Source organism: Salarias fasciatus, chromosome 14 (assembly GCF_902148845.1).
Source record: "Salarias fasciatus chromosome 14, fSalaFa1.1, whole genome shotgun sequence".
Lineage (NCBI taxonomy): Eukaryota > Metazoa > Chordata > Actinopteri > Blenniiformes > Blenniidae > Salarias > Salarias fasciatus.
The window spans coordinates 39,185,280-39,210,440 of NC_043758.1; the positions used below are offsets into that span (position 1 = coordinate 39,185,280).

Here is a 25,161-nt window from a genome sequence, read left to right on the forward strand (position 1 = left end):
GGGGCGCCAGCGGGTCTGACTGGGCCGATGGGGACCAGAACCCTCCAGAACGTGGGATTGTCCCTGAGCCCATGCAGTGGTATCCAGGAGGGAATGATGTCTGAAGCCCACCAGCATCCTCTGTTCAGGTTTAGAGTGTTCTCTGTTCTCTGCAGTGTGTGGGGTTTCATGACAGCGCCCCCTGGTGGGCCTACACGAACGACTTGGTTTTTAGAACGTTTCTGTTTAAACGTGAAACTTAACTTTTCTGAAACCAAAATTAAAAAAAAAAAAAAAACACGCTGTTTTCAGTTGGAACGTCGTCATGTAAATGTGAACATTACATGTGATCCCTGCTGCAGCACGGATCATTTAAACACACACACACACACACACACACACACACACACACACACACACACACAGAGACAGGACAATGGGATGTGGAAGGCTGACGCTGCAGCTGTGCGCTCCGACTGCTGCTGGTGTTCTTTACCGTGTGACTGGGTTCTGGGTGTTCTGGTCTGGTCCAGGTTCTGGGTGTTCTGGTCTGGTCCAGGTTCTAGGTATTGTGATGTGGCCCACGTTCTGGGTGTTTGTTTACTCTGGCAGCAGTGATCTGGATCAGGAGTTTTTTGTTCAGACCTGTAAACACACTGTGTTTGTGGTTTCTGCTCAGAGCCAGGCTTTTCCAGAAACTGGTCCACTTTACATGGTGTCTTTTCAATCCCATTGTAAACAGTAGTGTTAAAAACACGTGTATACATGGACGGCATACAAAGCAATCCACGACGAATCGTCGTTTACCAGGGCCTGTGAAGCGGATTATACAGCGTCATGTGACATGCGCACAAAACCTCTCGCGGAACCCGACTGAAACTTGAAGTCGCTCTAGCGAACGTCGGTTATCTACAGTTACAGTGAATTTATACGTTTAGAGTCTTTTGTGAGTCTTATTTTAACATCTGCTGTTTCCAGCATGTGTTTACACCATAAATACTGTGGATACAGCTTTCGTGATGTCACCTATAGCGTTCCCAAATCCTGTTCTGAAGACTCCAGCGAGTCCAGCAGGACGTCTCCATATTGAACATTTGAAACCGGATTTAAACGGGATTGGTCCAGCCCGTCACGTGACCGCATCGCCTGGACAGAGGAGGCGCTGTGACAGGGCGATTTATGCAAAACTTTAACTCTTAATATAAAATCAACATATGATTTCAGTGAAAATCAGAGTCTGGTGAAGCAGCAGGTTGTAGAAACTAGTGACAGAGACCAGAACCTGTTCTGAAACCGGGCGCTTTGTATGTTTATTTTCACTCTGAAAATGGGCCTTTTTGAATGGTTCCAGTGAGACCGGGGCTCTTTTTGAAACCAGCATCATCGCCCCCTGCTGGAATTTCCCGGAATTACTGCTGTTTTGCACTTCTGCATTATCTTCATATTTTATGAGCGGAGGGTGGCGCTTGGTTTACACAGACCGCCGTCACTTGTTAACATGGGAACCAGTTAATCCATAACACCGGCCAGGCGGTCGCTTGTAGTCTGCTCTTCGAACAACTCGCTGTTGTGCGATTTGCGGCCACCACGCCTCTCCAGGGTTTGTTCTCCACCACCGTCGTGTTCTTCTGCTGGTTTTTGACTTTTCCTGCTTCCCGTTACTGCGCACGTCACTACGTACGAGGGAACGCATGCGCGGAACAAATACTCCCCCGTTTATTCCGATCTTGTCGGGCGGCGTTTATATGAGACACGGAGCGGATTATCGATCAGTGTACACCACCTCGTACAGTCGACTCCGAAATACAATCCACTCCAAGTGAAGCGGATGCACTCGGGCGTTTACATGACGCATTTCCCGTCCGCTCCGCCTACAAGCGGATTGTCGGGGGCTATGGAAACGTGCCTACGATTGTCCTTTTTATAGAACGTAGTGTTGTCAGCGGCTCCCAGCTCTGTTGTCGTGTCAACACACTCCGAAAACACAATCCAAGTTCTGCATTTCTACTTGATGTGGCTCCACTTGCTGACCCTGACCTCTGACCTCTGTCTCTGCCCTCTCTGCAGTCACTGATGTGGAGCTGAAGCGGCTGAAAGATGCCTTCAAGAGGACCAGCGGACTGTCCTGCTACATGACCCAGCAGTGCTTCTTCAGGGAGGTGCTGGGAGATGGCGTTCCCCCCAAAGTGGCGGAGGTGAGTGTCTGCAGGGTCGGAGCCGCCCAGGCGGCCCGGGTGACGCTGCACGGGGTGAGCCGGAGCAGGCGGGCATCTGGAGACGCGTCCACATCTAAATTAAATATTCAATCAAACAGCAGCAACGATGGGTTTTCTCTTCTCTCGCTGTGTGAACGGGGTTTAGGTGTCCAGCTGAGGTGAACCGCTCCCTCACTCCCTCACTCCCTCACTCCCTCACCCTCCAGTATTTTCCTCATGTTGCAGCATCATTCTTCGCTGCACGTTAGCGTGTTAGCAGGTTAGCATGTTAGCATTAGCTCAAGTGTTTTTTGTTGGTTTCTGTGTCTGGCAGTGTGTTTTCAGTGAGGAGGGATGCAGGGGTCTGGCTGCAGTGCTCAGTCCCTCAGGATACAGTCCACACACACACACACACACACACACACACACACACACACACACACTTCCTCAATAAAGCCAGTGTTAGTCACTTCTGCTTGCCACACTGTATCCATGTCTCCTCCTCTTCCTCCTCCTCCTCCTCCTCCGTCCTCTCCCCCTCCATCTCCTTTGTCACCATGGCTGCTGTTGCCGTGGCGACAGTGGTGACAGGGGTCCAGATGTACGGTTGCTGCGAGTGTCTTCAGACCGCGAGGCGACGCTCACGCAGACGCCGTTTGGTCAGCAGGAGTGTGTGTCGCTGCTCCTCTGAGTGTGTTTTCACAGCGACGACTAGGGCTGAACGATACATCGTTATCATATCGATATCGGGATATGAACATTCAAGACATTAGTTTCTCAAAATCAACGATATTTAAGATTTCCCCTGCTTGCCCTGCGTGTAAGCTTGCCCATGCACAGGTCAGGCCAGCCAACCACAAACCTCCTTTTGACCTCAGTTCCTTCATGGTCTTCAGCAGCTGTTGCAGGAGCTCCCAGATGTTCTGCTGGTTGGATCCAGAGGTTCTTTGACTTCCTGTGGTTTTTCTGTGGTCTCCATCCAGCCTGTCGTTTGACCTCTGACCTCTGTGGGTCCTGGAGACCTCAGACCGGGGTGTCGGGGTTTCCCGGCTGCGTTCTGGGTGGCCTGAGGACGCCTGGCTGTGCTCCAGCTGCGCGCAGGATTAGCGCGGTGTGATTCCCATCAGCCACTGAGCCGCGCTCTGGCCGCCGGGCTGATGTCTGCCGGGGGGCGGCGGGCCGGCGAGCGTCTCCTCGGGGGCGGCAGATCAACCGGCTGGAATTCTCTCTTTTTTCTCCTCCTCGTTCTGCTGTTCGGCTGTCGTTCAGGGTGACGGGAATCTGTCTGAGGTGCATTTCAGGACGCCGGCCGGCGAGCATCGCGGCCTTCAGGTCTCAGGGCGGCGGCGGCGTTCCACCCCGTGTGTGATCACAGGGTATTTATAGACGAGAGCAATCAGTGTAATGCTTTATCGCACCACATGGAGCCGGTGTTCCCACCCTGAACGCCCCGGAAATGAAATGAAAAACACAGGAGTGTGTTTATCTCTGTGGAGGCAGTGCGTCTGACACACACACCGTCACCTGCTCTGACCTCATGCGCTGGATTAAAAACCTCAGACCTGTCCTCAGCAGTGGTTCAGTGGATCAGCTCAGCGCTGCACACTGCAAGAGGAACAGTTTGAACCTCAGAGGGAAAATGAAAGAAATGTCATTAGAACACAATTTTAAACTATTTCTAAGCTGAAAGCTTTCTTTGATGTTTTCAATTTGTAGCCTCTGAAATATTTTAATTCAGATTTTCAGGACTTATAATGTAAAGTTCTACAGTATGATTTAAAGTTCTACAGTATGATTTAAAAAATAAAAAATGTAGATTTTTTCAGTTTATTAAAAGGTTCTACTGTATGGATTAAAGAGTTGGAGAGATTATTAAATGCAGTTTTACTGAGATCAATTCTTCACCTTCTGAGTGAGTCAGCGTTTCAACGTCTTTCCTCTCGTCCTCCGGCGAACTGAAGCGTTGTGTGTGTGTCTGTGTGTGTGTGTGTCTGTGTGTGTGTGTGTGTGTGTGTGTGTGTGTGTGTGTGTGTGTTGGGGCTGTCTCTGTGTCTGCTCCTCGTCTATATTTACCTCCGTCTGGACGCTGAGACGAGACAAACCAGGTCACTGCTGAGGAACCGTGGAGAACCGGCGTGTTCACCCTCTCCTCCACGGCTGGCGTTCTCCTGAGGACCGCCTACACACACACACACACACACACACACACACACACACACACACACACACACACACACACACACACTGCTCTCCTCAGCTCGGACCTCTAACGACACCTCAGGGGAAAACAGGAGCACACACACCAACACACACACTCTCAGAAATCACACTCTGCCTTTCACAATGTGCAGACAAGCAGAAACATGAGCAGGGAGAAGATGAGGCACACACACACACACACACACACACCGTTGGGTTTACAGTGAAGCTTTAGGACTCTGTCTCTGACCGTCTGGTCCTCATGTCCACGTTGCAGTCGTAGTGAATCCAGAGCGCGTGGTCTGCAGCTCCTCGCTGTTCCTGAACTCGTCCATAACAGAAGCATGCTGGGTAGAACTTCTGCAGGAACAGGGCTGGAGAGCACGTGGTTTTCAAAACGTCGCCGTGTAATCGCAAAACTTTTCTGAAATGCAAAAACGACGCAACAGTGTGGTGTAAAGCGGGCGGTTAGACATTCCTCACAGAAAATCCACATCAGTAATTTAACACCAGCCTCATCAGCTTTGAGAGATTGTGTGTGGAGAAGCAGGCGTGTGGGGCTCCGGCCTCATGAGGTTCCTGCTTGGCGCCGGTTGAGGGGATAACATGCAGCCCTGTGTGTTCCAGGTGATCTACTCCTCGTTCGGAGGATCCTCCAAAGGCCTGCACTTCAACAACCTGATCGTGGGCCTGGTGCTCCTGACCAGAGGGCGCGATGAAGAGAAGGCCAAGTGTAGGTTTCTCCTCCTCCTCTTCCTCCTCTTCCTCCCCCTCCCCCTCCTCCTCCTCGTCTCTCCATCTGAGCCTGATGCGGTGCAGGAAGTTGATCCATCAGGACTTTATTGACTGTAATGTCAGTGCTGCTGGGCCTCCTGTGATAAAGTGTGTGTGTGTGTGTGTGTGTGTGTGTGTTCACAGACCTCTTCAGCCTGTTTGCCAGTGATCTGGGTGGATATGCTGCCAGGGAAGACATCGAGGCCGTCCTGCAGGTCCTGGACGGAGAAGTCCCCGTCTCCATCAAGAAGTGTTTCACCGAGGTCAGCGCACACACTCACACACACTCTGAAAGCACACACTCACCCACTCTCTATCAGTTGGACAGATCCTTTGTCTCCATGGTTAGCGAGGGGTGTGTGTGTGTGTGTGTGTGTGTGTGTGGCTGGCTCACAGGCTGGTATTGTTGCTGTTTGCCCACACAGAGCCGATCACAGAGATGATACCCTGTCTGGCGTCACAGCCGCTCATTGTGCGTCTCTTAACAACACAAAGCGGTAACAGAGCACAGCTCAGGTCCAGCCGGGCCCCGGAGGCTCCTCCCTCTCCTGTCTCCCCTGATTGGCAGCTTCGGGATTTACATCCTCACATCTGACATTACTATCAGTTCAAACATGAAGTCCCTCTTCATCTCTCCCAGCATCCAGTGCTCATTATTTGACACCTGCCTCATATTTTAACCATAAAAAGTTTGTTTTTTTTCCTTGAAAATGAATATTCCGACATAGAGAACAGTGTCAGTGTAAGCTGAGACGGTTCCTGGACTGTGTGACCCTCCTGCAGGGGGACAAGGTGAACTACGAGCGCTTCAGGACCTGGCTGCTGCAGAACAAGGAGGCCTTCACGCTGTCCCGCTGGCTCCTGTCCGGAGGAGTGTGCGTGACGCTGACGGACGACAGCGACACGCCCACCTTCTACCAGACCCTGGCCGGAGTCACGCACCGTGAGTACACACCCCCGCCGGGCCGTCAGCTGATCTGGGACGTACCTGTGCTCAGCACAGCGTTTCAGTGTTTCACATTATCCTGCAACAGCTGCAAGGTTTTCACAATCAGACGCTCAGAACAGTCCTCAAACTGTAGTACGAGAGCTCCCTCTAGTGGTGGATGCGGTAAGTTTTTAATGTGGTCCTCACTTCCTGAATTAGAAATGGTCCAGAAAACAGTCATAGTTTCAGTTTCTCATTTGTTTAGGTTTCTTGTATTGAAATTTTTCCGAACACCTCGTCACCAGAGTATCTAATATCAGTACAAAACAAATGAAAGTTTTGGGGGTTTTTTTACCCTTTCTCTTAAAATGAACCTGGACACAGATCGAGTCTTTCTGGCGCCGGAGTGACCGACACACTTAGTTGGTCTTTGAACGCCTCCTCTTCTCGTGAGATCACATTACAGTGGAAGGAACCCTTTCATTTTCTCCACTTTCATGCATATTTAGCCACGAAGATTCGATTAGTGAGGCAGCCATCTATGATGAGGACCCTCTACTCCTCCACTTCAATCATTTTTATTGATGAGTTTGTTCTTTCCACCGTTAGAGCCACCAGAACTCATGAACTTCTGATCCAGGAGGATTTTATCTATGAAAAAAGAGTTGAGGAAACTTCCTTTTTTCTTAATTTTTTTGTTATTTGTTTTGTATTTAGTGAATCTCACGTTTTAAAAAAATGAATTAGGAATAATTGACATGTGTCAGTATCTGCTGGGTGATTAATAAACTGCAGACTGCTCGATAGATAAAATAAGATGTGCATATTTCCGGTGTTTCCAGTGGAAATACTGTGAGTGCAGAGGCTGGATGGGTGGATGGGTGGGTGGTGTTGTCCAGCACTACAGCAGCAGGTGGAGCAGGCTTGTAGGAAGTCACCTGAAGCTGTGAGGGATTAGTCCTCTGCTTTGAGGAGTCTTTTGTTGAAATGTGGCTTCTGAATGCGAACAGCTTAGTGTAGATCTCATGAGGCGAGCTGTGGACGGGGAGCTGAAGAGCGAGACACACAGTCCCACATAGAAACACACATGGATGTCATCAGCATAGAGGCGTCTTCACCTGAGAACAGGAGGCAGGAAAAGAACTGAAACGAGACCTTCCAGTGAGATCAGGCTTTATGGGCTCGATTCTTCAGTTTGTGAGAAAAGAAACGAACACACACACACACACACACACATATTGAAAGTTGCTGTCCAAGTAAATTTAGCCGGGCTTTATTTTGCTAATTAAGGTCAGAAGGCTGGAAAGAGATGCTGCTGGACGCTGCCTTTAAGCTCCCAGCTTTATCCTCTTAGATGTGTGTGTGTGTGTGTGTGTGTGTGTGTGTGTGTGTGTGTGTGTGTGTGTGTGTGTGTGTGTGTGTGTGTGTGTGTGTGTGTGTGTGTGTGTGTGTGTGTGTGTGTGTGTGTCAGTCACGGCGGTGCTTCATGACTCCTTCCAGAAGCAGCAGGTAAAGCCTGACTCATGGCAGAGCTTAGCGCCGTGAAGCCGCTGCTGGCTGGGCGTGTCGGGACCCCACCGGGGCAGGAGCAGGGGTAGGACCAGGGTTTTGGGGCAGGAGCAGGGTTTGGATAGCATGGCGTAGTGCGAGCGCCCGTTCCCAGGGGTGGAGGATGGTCCGGCCCTGCTGTCAGGATGTCCTTGGATCATGGTATGGTATCTCTGCTGCCACTCGGGGAGAGTCGCACCTTCAGGTGGGTACCAGGAGCAGACCGGAGCTCACACACTCTGGCTTCCTGCTGCTCTTCCTGACGTTAGGAATGATGTTTATGCTATTCATGAGGAAGATCAGGCTGTCATGTCGTGTACTGTCCATCTGAACCGCACTGAGTACACGATACTGCTGAATTCACCTGGTGATTGATGATGATGAAGACGGTGATTCACAACCACTGCTTACTGCTGATACTGCAGTGATTGTAGACGAACTGAGCATTTAATTAATTCATGTTACAACTTACTGATTCAAAATGTTCCATTCCTTAAATCAAAGGAGTCCACGCATTCAGCCTCAGCTCATTTTGAGTTGGCCGGGCAAGGAAAATAGAGTCAAAATAACCACTGCATTTCAACTTTAAAGGTTTTCTTTGTTGTAGTGCAGACCACGTCAGGCATGATAAAAAATGTCTAGATCTTCACAAAAACAAACTATTACTCCTGAAAATGATTCAAACCTAAACATAAAAACAATTTTAATGAAACCTTTGGTGTAAAATCCAGGTAAATGTCTCTAACCTTCTCCTCCAGCTGGTTCATCCTGCATGGTTCTCCCGACTTACCCCGACAGCATGGCTCTGAGGCTGATGGAGGTAGTTAGCTTTCATGGCTCTGCGGCTAATGGAGGTAGCTAGCTTTAATGGCTCTGAGGTTAAGGCTAGGTAGCTAACTTTCATGGTTCTGAGGCTAATGTTCAGTAGCTAGCTTTAATGGCAGCGTGGCTCTCAGGCTAGTGTTCAGTAGCTAGCTTTCACTGGTATCTCCACTGGGCTTTTACTGTTATGTTGCTACTCTGAAGATATTTGCTTTAGAAGAATCGGTGTTTTATTTGAAATGTGTGTGATTGTCTCGTTGATGTGTCAGCCTGGATTGGAGCCTCTTCCGGCCTGTTTTGGTCCACAGGCCTTATGTTTCACATCCATGTTTTAAAATGAAGAGGGCTTTGAGAGCCCCCTGTTTGCCCCCCTCCTGGTTGACAGCCGCTGCTTTAACAGTGCTCTTTCTCTTTCTGGACAGTCTGTGTTCTGCCAGTTGCTGGTTTTCATGATGTTGTCATTAATCTTTGTGCTTCTGACTTTGATTAAATGTGAATTAATGGTCTGCAGCTCACATGTTGGACCACAGTCTGCTTCCACGGGGCTCTTCTTCACACGTGGAAGATTTCACTTCAGCAGATGGAAATGATTATTTAAAGGATCAGTTCGGTTTAAACAGTTTTCACGTTGTTTATAGAAAGATATATAACAATATACTCACTCAGAAGGGTTTTCTGATCCGAAAAGTGGTCCGGGAGAAAGTTAGATCCATAGCTGAGCTGCAGACCTCCATATACTGTTAGCCAATGGGGCATGTGTGGCGCCGGCTCCCAAAACGGCTTTAATCGTCCAAAAACTCATTAGTTTCACCAATATTTCCCCATGGTCCGCTCAGCCTCTCCTCCACCACAGCCCGGTGTCGCAAAATACATGCTGTTGGTTTTACAGATCTCTGAAGTGAACACGGTGATCAGGAAGTAAACTGAAGTACATTCACCAGGAGACACTGTAGGGGGCGCTGTGCACCAAAGTTGTTGGTTGCCACCTGCTCCAAAGAAGAAGAAGCAGATGTTTGCAGTTCAGAGATGTGCTTCTTCTTCTTCTTCGGAGCGGGTGGCAACCAACAACTTTGGTGCACAGCGCCCCCTACAGTGTCTCCTGGTGAATGTACTTCAGTTTACTTCCTGATCACCGTGTTCACTTCAGAGATCTGTAAAACCGCAACAGCATGTATTTTGCGACACCGGGCTGTGGTGGAGGAGTGGCGTGAGCGGACCATGAGGAAATATTGGTGAAACTGAGTTTTTGGACGATTAAAGCCGTTTGGGGAGCCGGCGCCACACATGCCCCATTGGATAGCAGCATATGTAGGTCTGCAGCTCCACTATGGATCTAACTTTCTCCCGGACCACTTTTCGGATCAGAAAACCCTTATGAGTGAGTATATTGTTCTACATCCTTCTATAAACAACGTGAAAACTGTTTAAACCGAACTTATCCTTTAATCAGGTTTACACCACCTTTAAAATGAAAAGGCATCGTTTCTGTTTCAGGGCTTAAAAGGGGCTGTATCCTGCTTTTTTTAGCTCGTCCAAACTCTAGAAATGGCATTAACATGGTAATAGTTTATTTTTGGCGCTAAGGAAAAGTCATTTTGTGTGAAATAAAAGATTTTCTGGGGCTAATTCTGAAACCCGGAAGAGAAAACGCTCCGTTTCACTGAAAATCCCGCCTCTCCCCCTGTGGACTTTGACTGACAGCGTACTTCAACCAATCAGCGCTTCAAAACAAATACGCTGGCTAGCTTTAGCTCTTTAGCTTTAGCTTCTCTACACGCAAAGACACGCGAAAATGTCTTTTCCTGTTAGAAACTCACCAAGCGCAGACCCTTCAGACCCTCCAGACTCTTGCTCTTGCTTGACTGTTGCTTTCAGACGATGGTTAAAGTTTATCTCCGTAATCAGAGTTAGAAAAAAGCGGCAACACTGATTGCCGAGGGCCTGCGGGAGGGGGGCTCAGGGGTGCGGGAGGGGCTGCCTCTCTGAGCAGCAGAAACACGAAGAAAGCTCAAACACACAGGCACGAAGGAAAAAAATGCTTTGAGGTGTTTTTGGTGAGAACATAACTATATAACAAGGGTAAAACATACAGAAAGTGAATTTTGCATGATACAGCCCCTTTAAAGTTTGTAACCTTTATCTCTCACTGTGAAGTGGTAAATGTGACTCCTGAATAAAGAAAAATGAACTTGACCTCCTGACTGGGATGGGAAGAAAAGGTTAAATGGGAGAACTCAAACTGTTAAGTGTTTAAATTCATTTAGTTTTAAAGGAAAGTGAAAAAACATGAGTAACACAGAGAATGTTGCTTTAATAAGTTGAAAAAGAAACTATTAAGAATAAACCAGTAAAATTATTCAAACAACTGAAACAGTGAAAAAGAGTCGGTGACAAACTGACCAATCAGCTCAGTTAGTTCCTGCTATAAAGATGAAATGGGTGAATTTCTTTCTTTCTTTATCCTTATTGGGGGAAACTGCTAAAATGCCATTATAGCTATAAAATAACTGACAAGTTGAATGATTATTAAAGGTAAATGGGAAGAAACAAACAAGGGACATTGTTAAATCTAATATAACTGATAAAGCTACAAAACAAGAATTATAAAACAGGCTAAAAGTCTTAAAAATGGCACAAAAAAGTTGCATTTGTTCCTGGAAAATCCAAAGTAACGGCTGTAAGGAAAGAACGGGAGGAAGAGGAGGAGGACTGCTGGATGCTGTTATCTCTCTGGTCAGCTGTGCCGGTCCGACCTCTGACCTGGACGTGACGGAGGCCGCAGTGGCTCAGCTGCGGTGCAGGTGTCGGCACGGCGCCCTGTTCGACTCCGCTCGGGGTTTGACACTCGTCATACGTGTCGGCCGGGCGCCAGAGGGCCCTGCTCCATCCTGTTAGCCTAATCCCAGGATTATCCTGCTGACAGTGGGGGACTGACCCGGGCGCAGCCTCCGCTCTATATCGGGCCCATCCGTACGGCGCCGCTCCATTCTTCTTCTGTGGTGGTTACATCACCTGCAGCGCTGTCTGGAAAGTAATCAGATTACATCTGGCTTGGTGCTTCACTCCAGCCTCGACCACCTCACTCACTCTGCAGAGTCTCTGACTCTCTGGAAGTTTGAAGGACACCAGACCCCGTTTAGGTCCAAGTCCAAAGGGTTCCGCAACGACACAAACTCTGAAAACGATGTAGTTTTCACGTTGGGCCACTAGTGGAGCCCTGGAGGCGGAGACGGAGCGCCAGCGTTTCCACAGCCTCCTCTTCTCCCGTTTCAATGGTGTAAACACTCCCCCAAAACATGACGACACTAATTAACTAACTGTGTGTGTCTGTGTGTGTGTCTGTGTGTGTGTGTGTGTGTGTGTGTGTGTGTGTGTCTGTGTGTGTGTGTGTGTGTGTGTGTGTGTCTGTGTGTCTGTGTTGCAGTGGAGGAGTCTGACATCATTGACTTGGAGAAGCGCTACTGGCTGCTGAAGGCTCAGTCCAGAACCGGACGCTTCGACCTCGAGACCTTCGTCCCGCTGGTGTCTCCTCCCATCCACGCCTCTCTGAGCGAAGGTGACGGGCGACCGCCGCTCCGTCTTCCTCTCCTCTCTAACCTCACCTTCACGAGTTCTTCTTCTGTGGTGGCTTCCAGGCTTGTTTCACGCCTTCGATGAAAATCGGGACAATCACATCGACTTCAAGGAGATCTCCTGCGGCCTGTCGGCCTGCTGCCGGGGGCCGGTGGCCGAGAGGCAGAAATGTGAGGATCGTGTGTGTGCGCGCGTGTGTGAGCGTGTGTGTGTGTGTGGGGAGGGTAGTGTCCTCACTCAGGTGTGTGTTCCGCTCTCAGTCTGCTTCAAGGTCTTCGACGTGGACCGAGATGGAGTTCTGTCCCGAGACGAGCTGCACGAGATGGTGGTGGCCCTGCTGGAGGTGTGGAAGGACAATCGCACAGACACACTGCCTGTGAGTGCACGCACACACACACACACACACACACACACACACACACACTAGATTAACTCTCAGCTGGAAGATGAACTGTGAATAGGTGAGCTGAGTCTTTCACCCCTGCTGCTCTGCCTCTTCTTGGCTCAGGAGCTGCACTGCAGCGTGTCGGACATCGTGGAGGGAATCCTGAAGATGCACGACACCACCAAGGTGAGCCTCTCCTTCCCAGACACAGCACACCACCTGGACCCTCACTCACGATAAACACCCCCTGTGCTCCCCCCCAGCTGGGTCACCTGACCCTGGAGGACTACCAGATCTGGAGCGTGAAGAGCGCCTTGGCCAACGAGTTCCTCAACCTGCTCTTCCAGGTGTGTGTGAGTGTGTGAGTGCTCTCAGGCGTCCGCGGTGCAGTGCAGGATTCACACTGTGTTTGTCCCGGACCAGGTGTGCCACATCGTCCTGGGACTCCGCCCTGCCACCCCCGAGGAGGAGGGACAGATCATCAGGTACCGCAGCGCAGCTGCAGCTTCAGTGAAAATGAAGAAACATGGAGAGGTTTCCTGTCCCAGCTGTTGATCACATCACATCAAACTTCCTGAAATGTGTTCCTGCTCTAAACTCTGAATGTAGTTGGATTTTGGTCACGTTTGAACCGTAAAAATCCTTTTTATTAAGTATCAGTGGATTGAAATATGATTTTAACATCTCTAAACAGTCAGACGTGGAAACAAATATTTCCAGACCCTTCGAGTCATTGATGAAGTGTAAACCAGCAGGGGGCCCAGGACGGAGCCCTGAGGTGCTCCTCGGCGTCTGAAACGTGGTGTTAGTGTGACTCCTCCCGTTCAGTGTGTGTGTTGTGTGTTTGAGCAGAGGCTGGTTAGAGAGGGAGAGCAGACATGGACTGCAGCAGGGACAGAACTGGTTCCTCATCTCCATGCTGTGGTGGCAGCAGTGGAAGGACTACGTCAAATACGTACGTACACACACACACACACACACACACACACACACACACACACACCGCATGCTGTTGTTCCCTCATATCCATCCAGAGAACTGAAAACGTGTCGTTTATATGAGAATGTTTTTAATGGACAGCCCCTCTCGGTTCCTCCTGCGGCCCCCAGGGGAGCCGCGCCCCTCACCTTGCCCCCTCTGCTGTAACCGTCCAGGAGCATAAAGGCATCGTGGTGGAGCAGCCGTCCATCCTGGGCTCGCTCAGGGCGCCCATGGCGGCTGTGGAGCCGGCCCCCCCGGACAGGCTGGGGGTCCTGGGCGGCTTCGACCCCTCCAGCCCGGCCGAGGAGAGGTCGCCCGACGCCGTGTCCAGCGCCTCCGAGGCCACGGAGACCGGTCGGTTCACACCGCACACTTCTGGAACAGTCTGTTTGGTCTGTGTGTGTGTCTGAGACTCTCCAGTGTGTGTGTCTCCGGTGTGAGTCTCTGGTGTGTGTGTCTCCAGTGTGTGTGACTCTTCGGTGTGTGTGTCTCCGGTGTGTGTCTCCGGTGTCCTGACGCTGTGTGTTGTCTCCCCAGCGGTCAGCCCGCAGGCCGCCCCCTCGGCCACAGAGAGCTGCTTTGCTCGTCAGCACAACGTCTCCGACAACAACAACCAGTGTTTCTCCGGAGCCAACGGACACCTGCCGTCGCAGCTGGCCGCTCAGAGGCCCGGCGCCATCGACAACCAGCCGCTGGTCAACACCGAGCCCATGAAGGTAAGACCCAGCGTGCGTGCGTGCGTGCGTGCGTGCGTGCGTGCGTGCGTGTGTGTGTGTGTTTCAGCAAGTTCCACAGAGCTGCAGTGTATCTTTAGGACCTCCCAGCATCCTTTGCACCCTCCCCGGCCCCGGATGTATCCTGACCGTTGCGGTCTGTCCCCGCAGGCCCCCACGCTGACCATGGAGGGCGGCCGGCTGAGGCGCTCGCTGCAGCCGGCGTCCAGCAGAGACTTCGAGACGGTGCCGGAGCCGGTGTGGCGGGCGCTCTACCACTGGTACGGCGCCAACCTCAGCCTGCCTCGACCGGTGAGTGGAGAGCCGGCTCCGCGGCGCGGCGCCGAGCGGGACCGCCGTATTACAGGCAGCGCTCTACAGTCTGTCAGACGGTGTTTGTATTGCCCCCCCCGTCCCCCCAGGTGATCGTGGACAGTGTGACGGGGCAGGCGGAGCTGGAGCTCTTCCCCCGCTACCTGCTCTTCCTGCGGCAGCAGCCGGCCTCGCGCTCGCCTCAGTCCAACATCTGGGTCAATATGGGTATGACCAGCCTGCGAATGCTCCCTCCACATTTACCCCCGTCCAGAGGTAATGTAAGCCTGCAGCAAGACCCCCGACCCCCGCAGCCCCCGCCGCCGCCCCGCGCTTCACTCAACCCGCCTCCTCTAACGAGTGGGCAGTGGAATCGAACCGGCGGCCCATCCAACACTAATGGTTCTGGCAGTGGATCAGTCAGAGCTTTTTTTCATCTCCACGGCGGGAAAACGAGCGAGCAGAACCGGTTCAGTCTGGCGTCTCTGGAAACACTCCTTCTATTCACCCCAACACCTGAAAACTTCATCTTTTATTTCAACACGATGAAGATTCTTCAGCTCTAATTAGGTTTCCTGCAGGAGCTGTCTTCTCGCCCTCCACATGTCCAAACAGTGCTCTTATTTCTGAGATAAATTGGCTCAACGGCTCAGGAAACTGGTCAGTAGCACCCAGTAATGTCACAGTGTGGCGCCTTTCAGTGTGACGAGGCCCAGAATGGAAGGACTTCCCATCCAGCAGTAGAATATTTCCTCTGTTCTGCAGTTTTATTTCCATTTCACCAGAAACAACACGTCATTTAAAGACAGACAATTTCTCCTGAGCAAGCAGAGGAGACAGAGGAACGGAGAAACTGTTTCAACAGGAAGAAACCTCCAGAACCAGGTTCAGAGGAGACTTTCTGCGGATTCAGACCCAATATAAGAAACCCAAGAAAATCGGTTAGAGCAAGCAAATCTAGCAAAGCTAGCGAATGATCTTAAAGTCTGGAAGCAGAGGTTCCTGGTGTGTTCGAGGGGAACACGTGCGTCGATCAGGCGATGTGCTGCAGGTTGATTTCTGTCCTCAGAGCAGCAGCTGGAGTTCACTCTGTCTGGATGCGTCTTGGCCGCATGTTGGACTCCTGCTGGGTTTTGCTGATGTGCGTCAGTTCGGGTTAGGCTGATCGATGCGTGGAGATGAAAAAAACTCACCAATCATGTCTAAATCAAGAGCCGCTCAGTGATCAGTAACAGAACTAATCCTGGTTGGTTTGATTTGAGTTAATCCACACTGAGTTGAATCCTCCAGCTGATTGACCAATCAAGTTTGCGCTGATTGATATAAAAAGCCCTTTCTTTCTTGCTGCTTCCTTACACTAATGGCCGCGCTGCCGGAGTGTTTTTGGTGAGGCTGTGGTGGAGTGAATGCCGAGCTGAGCTGTGGTTCCCTCCGCCCCGGAGCAGGGAACGTGCCGTCGCCCAACGCCCCCCTCAAGAGGATGCTGGCCTACACCGGCTGCTTCAGCCGCATGGCCACCATCAAGGACATCCACCTGTACCTGTCCCAGAGGCTGCGCATCAAGGAGGAGGACATGAGGCTGTGGCTGTACAACAGCGAGGTGAGGCCAGGGCGAGCGGCGAGGTCACGGCGAGCGGCGCCGCTCCCCCGGCAGCAGGACATGCAGGAGGTCATCCACATGTCCGGACAGGAGGGGTGTGGCAGGCTGCTGATGTGGCTTATCGTACCAGTTTTTATTGATGAAGACTTGAAAGAGTGGGATGAAGGTCTCAGCTCCCGGTTGAGGGTCTGGTTCTGATTCTGGTTCTGGTTCTGGTTCTGTGCAGAACTACCTCACACTCCTGGATGATGAAGATCACACCCTGGAGGGCCTGAAGATCCTGGACGAGCAGCAGCTCGTCATCGAAGGTACAGCCGGCTGATCACACTCGTCCAGTGTTTCACTGTGGACGAAACCCATCTGATACGCGTGTGTGTGTGTGTGTGTCTGTGTCTGTCTGTCTGTGTGTCTGTGTGTGTGTGTGTCTGTGTGTGTTTGTGTGTCCTGGACTGCAGTGAGGAACAAAGACATGAGCTGGCCTGAGGAGATGTCCTTCATCGCTAACAGCAGCAAGATGGACAGACACAAAGGTGAGCGGAGGACACTCCTCAAACACCACACAACGGCGTCTCACACACATACATGGCGTCTCACACACACACACAGCCACACAGCAACAGAGTGACCCTGACCCTGACCCTAAACAGACCCTGACAGAGCCTAACCTGGAAATAGCTCCACGTTTCCACCTCTTCCAGTGGAGATAGGTCTGCGTCCGTCAGGAGAAGTTGTGCTTCTGGAGCAGATTTCCACCAGTCCTGCACCATGTATAGCAAACTGAACTTTACTGTGATAGCAACATCTGCATGATGTACACGTATCTGTGTCTCACAGCTGAACTGTGATGAATGATGCTTCATTGTGTTTCAATACAATGATTTGCGTCTTACATAGGGCAACTTTTCAGCACTGTTACCAGAATATCAGTTTGAGAGCTGGTTTAATGAAGATGTTTCTGCTGCTGATCAGGGTCCGAGGTGTGACGCAGTTCCTTGTTTTTTTAACCTCAGTTCCTACAGAGAAAGGAGCCACCGGTCTGAGTAACCTGGGCAACACCTGCTTCATGAACTCCAGCATCCAGTGTGTGAGCAACACCAAGCCCCTCACCGACTACTTCATCTCAGGGAGACACCTCTACGAGCTCAACAGGTCTGGGCCTTCACACTCGCCTCCCCTCTTCACCCCGGGCCAGAACCGGTGCTGTAACTGCCCCCCTGACTGCCCCTCAGAACCAACCCCATCGGGATGAGGGGCCACATGGCCAAGTGCTACGGCGACCTGGTGATGGAGCTGTGGAGCGGCACGCAGAAGAACGTGGCTCCGCTCAAACTCCGGGTGAGAACACAAGACGCTTCTCAGCCTGATGCTGGATGGACAGACACGGAGCGAGCACAAAGCTAACGCTTCAGTCCTCGGGCTGCTCCACCAGGCTCAGAGGAGGACGCTTTCTGCTATTCTGGTTGGGGTGAGGGGACAGAAACAGAGAAAAGGAGAGGACAGACTGATTGGTTCCCTGAATCAGCTCAGTGCTGCTCCGCTCGCAGCTGGTGGATCAATAGAGGAGGCTTCAGGGGAGAGAGAGAGAGAGAGAATTACAGTTATTACAAATGTTCACATCATTCTTTACAAAAGAAACAACCCTGCGACAGAGTAACCACAGAGTTGGTTGTTTGGTTGGTTGGTTGGTTGGTTGATGGGTGGTTGGCTGGTCGGTGGTGGTTGGTTGGTGTGTTGATTGTTTGAGTGGTTTATTGTGGTGGGTTGGTTGGTGTGTGGGTTGGTTGGTTGCTTGGTTGGTTTGTTGATGGTAGGTTGCTTCATTGGTTGATGGTGGTTGGTTGTCTAGTTGGTTGATGGTCGGTTGATTGGTTTGTTGGTGGTTGGCTGGTTGATTGGTTGGTTGGTTGGTTGGTTGGTTGGTTGGTTGTTTGGTTGGTTGGTTGATGGTTGGTTGCTTGGTTGATGGTTGGTTGGTGGTTGATGGTTGGTTGGTTGATGGTTGGTTGCTTGGTTGATGGTTGGTTGGTGGTTGATGGTTGGTGGTTGATGGTTGGTTGCTTGGTTGATGTTTGGTTGCTTGGTTGGTTGGTTGGTGGTTGGTTGATGGTTGGTTGCTTGGTTGATGGTTGGTTGGTGGTTAATGGTTGGTGGTTGATGGTTGGTTGCTTGGTTGGTTGGTTGGTTGGTTGATGGTTGGTTGATGGTTGGTTGGTGGTTGATGGTTGGTTGCTTGGTTGATGGTTGGTTGGTTGATGGTTGGTTGCTTGGTTGATGGTTGGTTGGTTGGTTGGTTGATGGTTGGTTGGTTGGTTGATGGTTGGTTGGTTGGTTGGTTGATGGTTGGTTGGTTGATGGTTGGTTGCTTGGTTGATGTGTGGTTGGTGGTTGATGGTTGGTTGGTTGATGGTTGGTTGGTTGCTTGGTTGATGGTTGATGGTTGGTTGGTTGGTTGATGGTTGGTTGCTTGGTTGATGTTTGGTTGGTTGGTTATCAGAGTTTTAGAGTGTGTGGTATAAAAGAGGAAAGTGTGAAAGCCACAGGATCCCAGCAGACTGAATGTTTTTGGTTCTCCTTCTTGATGCTGTCTCGTGTTGATTTTTATTTCTTTTTAATCCCTGCTTCATTCAGCTCTGTTGACCTGTTGACCTCTGTCATGTCGGCTTCTTTTTAGTGGACGATAGCAAAGTACGCCCCGCGCTTCAACGGCTTCCAGCAGCAGGACTCTCAGGAGCTTCTGGCCTTCCTCCTGGACGGTCTTCACGAAGACCTGAACCGGGTCCACGAGAAGCCCTACGTAGAGCTGAAGGACAGCGACGGCCGGCCCGACTGGGAGGTGGCGTCAGAGGTCAGAGGTCACACACGTGTATCAAACTTAATGTGTTTTCAAAGATCATCTGGAGTAAATCCAAAATCAGCTTGTCTTCAAAACATTTGAAGTTTCAGACGTCTCCTGCTTTAACACACCTTATGGATTACTGTATTTTCGGCACTATAAGGCTCACTGGATTAATAGGCGCACAGTCAACGAATGGCTTTTATTAAAAAAAAGTTCATACATGGGGCGCACCGCATTTTAAGGCGCATAGGATGTATAGAATAGTATGAGAGAAATACATATTGGCAGTCTCGGTGGTTACATTCTCGGTTGAAATGTGTGAGTAAAGCGACATATCAGAGCGAGTTTGACTGAGGATCCCTCCTCTTCACGGATGTGCAGCTCAGAGCGGCCACGACTGGTCGAACTCGCTTGGTCACCGGGGTTCAGCCAGCTGATCTCCTGAGTGAAGTGTCCCACCGACAGCTGAGCCGCAGCCGGCCGGCCGCTCCCGGCGTCCCAGCGGGTGAGCTGCCGGGCGGGGGCGGCTGCTCCCGGCGTCCCGGCGGCTGCTCTCGGCGTCCCGGCGGGTGGGCTGCCGGGCGGGGGCGGCTGCTCCCGGCGTCCCGGCGGCTGCTCTCGGCGTCCCGGCGGGTGGGCTGCCGGGCGAGGGCCGGCCGTTCTCGGAGTCGCAGCGTGCAGGCTGCCGCCCGGCGTCCAGCCGCTTCCCACGTCGGCCGGCTGTGCAGCCGCGTGCCGTGCTCCGCGGTTGGGAGAGTGGAGAATGTGCCTGAAGCTTCATGTTTGCCGTTCTGTTTAAACTAGCTAGCTTAGCAAGCAGGGGTTGTTTGCTCACGTGATCAGGGTGATTACCGTAATTCCTGCAAAAAAGGCGCATCGAATTATAAGGCGCTCTGTTGGGTTTTGAGAAAATTACAGGCTTTTACGTGCGCCTTATAGTGCGGAAAATACGGTAAAGATCATGTCAAGTTTTAAAAAATATTAATGACTCTATTCACGTCAGGATGCTGGTCACTCATACGAGCTGTTTCAGCTTCAGATCATCAGGGTATCAGAGGTGTTAATCTGAAAAAAATAGAAAGAAATAGGACTGATTTTAATATATGCTGAATCTCAAAGAAAAGAGAAGAAGTCCTGAGACTAAGGAGTATGATGTGGAAGCAGTAAAGTCGGGGTCCTCCTCACTGCCACCTTCCTGCTGGGTGCTTCTGCTCGTTGTGGTTTTTAATAGCGGTTAGCTTTCAATCCCCTAATGTCATCAGCAGTGTGAAGCGAGTCCAGCAGTCCTCCATTGTCCTCAGTGTCTCCCCAGCTGCCCCCACAGCTCAGTCCTCATCCTCTCAGCCCATAACCAGCTCAGATCTGCAGCTTCAGTCGTCACTCTGAAGCTTTGGAATCTGTCTCCATCACTTCAGCCTGTCTGGTTCTTGTTGCCCTCTTGTAGCCCAGCTGAATAAAACACCTCTGCTCAAAACCCCACAGAAAAATGAGAAACGCTATGAAACAGACCAGAAAGCTTTGATTCCCACTTCAGGACAAATGATCCAGAGACTGTCGGTGGTGCTGTCCAACGTCCAACGTCTCTGTTCATGACAGGACAGTGGAAGAGAGTTGAACCTCAGATCAATTCCACTATTTCATGAAAACTGAAAAACACTCAGAAGTCTGATTCTCAGCTACTACTGATGAGGCAGAGCAGGAATAAATGTCAGGTTTCAACCAGTCTGACCCTGGACTCTGGTCCCTGGACCCTGGTCCCTGGTCCCTGGACCCTGGTCCCTGGACCCTGGACTCGGTCCAGATGGATGCAGATCTGAGTTAATCTGGTGTTTTCATCCTGAGGGATTTTCAGCTTTGGAGCCATCCGCTCACTGCTCTCCTCCTCCAGGCCTGGGAGAACCACCTGCGCAGGAACCGGTCCATCGTGGTGGACCTGTTCCACGGCCAGCTCAAGTCCCAGGTGAAGTGCAAGACCTGCGGACACATCAGCGCCCGCTTCGACCCCTTCAACTTCCTGTCCCTGCCCCTGCCCATGGACAGCTCCATGCATCTGGAGATCACCGGTGAGCCCCCCAGGAGAACCGGTCAACCAGGCTGAAGCTCAGACCCGGTGGCTGAAGCTCAGACCCGGCGGCTGAAGCTCAGACCCGGCGGCTGAAGCTCAGACCCGGCGGCTGAAGCTCAGACCCGGCGGCTGAAGCTCAGACCCGGCGGCTGAAGCTCAGACCTGACGTCCTCGCTGTGTTTCAGTCATCAAGCTGGACGGCTCCACGCCGGTGCGCTTCGGCCTGAGGCTCAACATGGACGAGAAGTACACGGGGCTGAAGAAGCAGCTGAGCGAGCTGTGCAGCCTGAAGCCGGAGCAGATCCTGCTGGCCGAGGTCCACGCCTCCAACATCAAGGTACCACACTGGCCACAGGGCGGCGCCGTGCTGGAGGATGGGGGCGGGGTCCATGGTGGACATGTTTTGCATGTCTGAATCCTCCATCGTGGTTCATCCACTCACACACAGTGTGTGTGTGTGTGTGTGTGTGTGTGTGTGTGTGTGTGTGTGTGTGTGTGTGTGTGTGTGTGTGTTCAGAACTTCCCTCAGGACAACCAGAAGGTCCGTCTGTCGGTCAACGGCTTCCTGTGTGCGTTCGAGGTTCCGGTGCCGGGCTCCCCCACCTCGCTGAGCTCCCCCACCCTGACAGGTGACGGCGCCCCCTGCAGTCGATGTGTGACCAGCGTGGAGAGCGCAGGCAGCAGATACGCCTCCAGTGCGAACAGCCAAGCGCCGGCGCGGAGACGTTCGCGGCGCGCGGCGCCTCCGCTACGCTCCGCGTCCAGTGCGTTCCCGGCGTGAACCTCCTCCCCTCTCTCCTCAGACATCACTCCCGTCGCCAACGGCTCGGCTGCCAACGGTCACCTGGGCAACGCCCCGGCCCTCATCCCCAACGGCGGGCCCGGCGCCGCGGTGCCCGGCAGCCCGGAGGCGCCGCTCGCCAACGGGGTGGCCAACGGCCACGTGACGCCGCCGCAGGACAGCCCCTTCATCGGCTACATCATCGCCATGCACCGCAAGATGGTGAGCACGCCGGGGCTGGGGAATCAAACCCGCAGCCTCCTAATTGAGTCTGTGAAGGGCTAAAGAGAAGCGAGCATGAACCCGTGCCCCCTGCCGTGGGACTCTAACCCCCCCGTCTCCTCCAGATGCGTACGGAGCTGTACTTCCTGTCCGCCCAGAAGAACCGGCCCAGCCTGTTCGGCATGCCCCTCATCGTCCCCTGCACCGTCCACACCAGCAAGAAGGACCTGTACGACGCCGTGTGGATCCAGGTGTCCCGCCTGGCCAGCCCCCTGCCCCCCCAGGAGGCCAGCAACCACGCCCAGGACTGGTACTGACAGCTGGACCTGCTAGTTTTAGGCTGTTTTCACGTATATGTGGGTCGGGCCAAAGGAGCCGCACCATTAGAAAAGATGCAATGTTTCAATTTTCCACTAATACGTCTCTTCTCACACAAGCTTTTCATGACCGCGCAGAGCAGCCGCTGTAGACAAGGGAAGTGTGGGTATCCATGACAACCAGGCAGAAGTTAGTGTAAAGCCAAAACAGCAGCCTTGCTCAGGACTCTCAAGTCTTATGTGACAGTCACGCATTTCGGTCTTTCGCCTCGCCTCACGCCACACATTGTATTTTTCTCGCTAAAAATAAAAATATACTGGTAAATTAGTCTGGAGCGCCGCTGATAAGGAACTGCAAAGAATCAAACACATGTGCAAGCCTGTCACTTACCTGTCAACGGAAAGGGGCGGGGCAAACATCGTGCAACAACCAGTGGAAAAAAAGCATTGTGATCACGAGTGAGCGGCAGAGACTTTCTTCTTTCTGCCATCATGACATGTGATCACTTTTCTCGGGACTGAGCTGACTACGGGAGCCTGTGAGGTTCATAAAGGCGCAGTATCTGGACTGTGGGTCGAGCTAAAGCCGGTGCGCTTTCACACATCTGCCGCGCCGCATCCCAGGTCGACCCCCGCCGCTCCCAGACCCCCCCATTCAGCCGCTCTCGGAGCGGGCGAGTTAGAGCGACAACTAGAGCGAGTGGCGCTTTCACACCAACCCAGTCGTGCCGTGCTCGGTCCAAAGACTGTTAGGTCGAGGTGAAGTGGGTAGGTGTGAAAACACCCTTAGAGTTGACGGTCACCGTAGCAACAGTCCAACCTGGTGTTCTGTCTGAGTTCTGCTCTGTTCTGATGGTTTCCTGACTAACCACGACCTCTACTGCGCCCCCTAGTGGAGCAGTGTGCTCACTACACAGTCTCCAGCCGCTCGGTGTCGACGGGATTCTTTTTCAGAGCGCAGTGTGAAACTTTGTGAAAGGAAAACATGAAAGCAGTGTTTCCACGGGAGCCTCGGTGTGAGCGCGGCGCCCGGGCGGCATGCCGAGGACGGCGAGACGGCGTCTCACGCTTCCTCCCGTCTGCTCTCACTCCGCAGTGACGACAGCATGGGCTACCAGTACCCCTTCACCCTGAGGGTGGTGGGCAAGGACGGCAACGCCTGCGCCTGGTGTCCCTGGTACAGGTGAGGGGGGGGGGGGTTCTGTTCAGCTGAAAGGACGTCAGAAATATTCACATAGCAATCAGAACCAGACAGTACAGTACAACTGTGTGTGTGTGTGTGTGTGTGTGTGTGTGTGTGTGTCCAGGTTCTGCAGAGGCTGTACCATAGAGTGTACAGAGGACAGGGCCTCTGTGGGGAACGCCTACATCGCGGTGGACTGGGATCCCACCGCCCTGCACCTCCGCTACCAGACGTCTCAGGAGAGGGTGAGTCCGACACACACACACACACACACACACACACACACACACACACACACACACACACACACACACACACACACACACACACACACATCACCCCAACCTCCACGTCCTGGAGCTCCAGAACTGGACTGCAGGTGTGGCTCTAGGCGCAAATGTTGATCTGTGTGTGTGTGTGTGTGTGTGTGTGTGCGCGTGTGTGTGTCTGTGTTTGTGTGCAGATCGTGGAGGAGCACTGCAGCGTGGAGCAGTCCCGCCGGGCGCAGGCCGAGCCCATCAGCCTGGACAGCTGCCTGCGGGCCTTCACGGGCGAGGAGGAGCTGGGCGAGGACGAGCTCTACTACTGCTCCAAGTGCCAGACCCACCGGCTGGCCACCAAGAAGCTGGACCTGTGGAGGCTGCCGCCCATCCTGGTGAGCGCCGCCGAGCCCTCAGGGGCCCGGGAGAGGGTCCGCGTGACCCCAGACCGGGGTCAGCCCGCTGACCGGCTGTTCTCCCCCCAGATCGTCCACCTGAAGCGCTTCCAGTTCGTGAACGGCCGCTGGATCAAGTCCCAGAAGATCGTGAAGTTCCCGCGGGGCAGCTTCGACCCCAGCGCCTTCCTGGCGCCGCGCGACCTGGAGCAGTACCGCCTGCAGTCCCGCAGCGAGAGCGAGGACCTGCTGAGGGCGGGGGAAGACCACCTGTCCTCCGTCTCCGCCCCCGCTGGCTTCTGCAACCTCCCCAAAGGTGAGCTGAACCACCGGGACCGGGATCGGGCCCGGGACTGGGGGAATGTGGATCTGGAGTTCTGGTTTCCGTCTCCTGGTCCTAACTCGTCGTGTCTGACGCCGTGTTTCCTCCGCAGCGTCCCCGGCCTCCGGCAGGAAGTCCGCTCCGTCTCTGAGTCGCACCAGCAGCCCGTCCGGCAGTCCGAAGGGGGGCGGCGGCCGCCGGCCGGGCCGGCTGCGCCTGCCCCAGCTGGGCAGCCGGCACCGCCTCTCCAACAGCAAGGAGAGCCTAGAGGGCAGCGAGGGCGAGGGCGGCGCGGCGGCCCCCGGCGCGCCCGGGGAGTCCGCGGCGTCGGAGTGGTCGTGCGGGTCGTCCGAGGCGTCCAGCAGCCACTGCGACGTGACGCTGCTGAACGGAGAGACCAACGGCCTGAGCTCAGACTGCAGCACGGAGAGCGGCGTGGAGCCCGACGGGCCGCCGCCGCCGCTCCACAGGGACAGCACGGCTCTGGACGCCATCTACAACCTCTATGCAATATCAGTACGACACACACACACACTGACTGGCTGACTGGCGGCGGTGTGTGACGGAGTGGTTGACGTTGGTCCTCTGTCTCCTCAGTGCCATTCAGGAATCATGGGAGGAGGCCACTACGTCACTTACGCCAGAAACCCCAACCACAAGTGGTACTGTTACAACGACAGCAGCTGCAAGGTGCGTCTGCGGCCCCGCCTCCCATGGGTGTGTGTGTGTGTGTGTGTGTGTGTGTGACCTTCTCTCAATGTGTGTGTGTCC

The 25,161-nt window shown here is 52.9% G+C and overlaps 1 protein-coding gene across 4 annotated transcripts in view; it reads left to right on the top strand.

The window, feature by feature from the left end:
- Nucleotides 1-25,161, top strand: part of usp32 (ubiquitin specific peptidase 32) — a 33,308-nt gene that overhangs the window by 7,739 nt on the left and 408 nt on the right. The window contains exons 2-33 of one of the 4 annotated variants that reach the window (XM_030108033.1): nt 2,047-2,174; nt 5,001-5,106; nt 5,292-5,410; nt 5,931-6,090; nt 11,870-12,001; nt 12,081-12,188; nt 12,279-12,394; nt 12,527-12,589; nt 12,667-12,750; nt 12,827-12,888; nt 13,256-13,358; nt 13,558-13,738; nt 13,922-14,100; nt 14,269-14,409; nt 14,520-14,685; nt 15,852-16,009; nt 16,236-16,317; nt 16,465-16,539; nt 17,020-17,158; nt 17,239-17,344; nt 18,681-18,854; nt 20,734-20,908; nt 21,096-21,247; nt 21,428-21,539; nt 21,714-21,913; nt 22,039-22,223; nt 23,327-23,413; nt 23,538-23,658; nt 23,877-24,068; nt 24,159-24,384; nt 24,503-24,906; nt 24,988-25,080. In XM_030108033.1, the coding sequence (XP_029963893.1) occupies nt 2,047-2,174; nt 5,001-5,106; nt 5,292-5,410; nt 5,931-6,090; nt 11,870-12,001; nt 12,081-12,188; nt 12,279-12,394; nt 12,527-12,589; nt 12,667-12,750; nt 12,827-12,888; nt 13,256-13,358; nt 13,558-13,738; nt 13,922-14,100; nt 14,269-14,409; nt 14,520-14,685; nt 15,852-16,009; nt 16,236-16,317; nt 16,465-16,539; nt 17,020-17,158; nt 17,239-17,344; nt 18,681-18,854; nt 20,734-20,908; nt 21,096-21,247; nt 21,428-21,539; nt 21,714-21,913; nt 22,039-22,223; nt 23,327-23,413; nt 23,538-23,658; nt 23,877-24,068; nt 24,159-24,384; nt 24,503-24,906; nt 24,988-25,080 (4,529 nt within the window). The remainder of the gene's footprint in view (nt 1-2,046; nt 2,175-5,000; nt 5,107-5,291; nt 5,411-5,930; nt 6,091-11,869; nt 12,002-12,080; nt 12,189-12,278; nt 12,395-12,526; nt 12,590-12,666; nt 12,751-12,826; nt 12,889-13,255; nt 13,359-13,557; nt 13,739-13,921; nt 14,101-14,268; nt 14,410-14,519; nt 14,686-15,851; nt 16,010-16,235; nt 16,318-16,464; nt 16,540-17,019; nt 17,159-17,238; nt 17,345-18,680; nt 18,855-20,733; nt 20,909-21,095; nt 21,248-21,427; nt 21,540-21,713; nt 21,914-22,038; nt 22,224-23,326; nt 23,414-23,537; nt 23,659-23,876; nt 24,069-24,158; nt 24,385-24,502; nt 24,907-24,987; nt 25,081-25,161) is intronic. The other 3 variants (XM_030108035.1, XM_030108036.1, XM_030108034.1) reach the window with 3 other exon arrangements.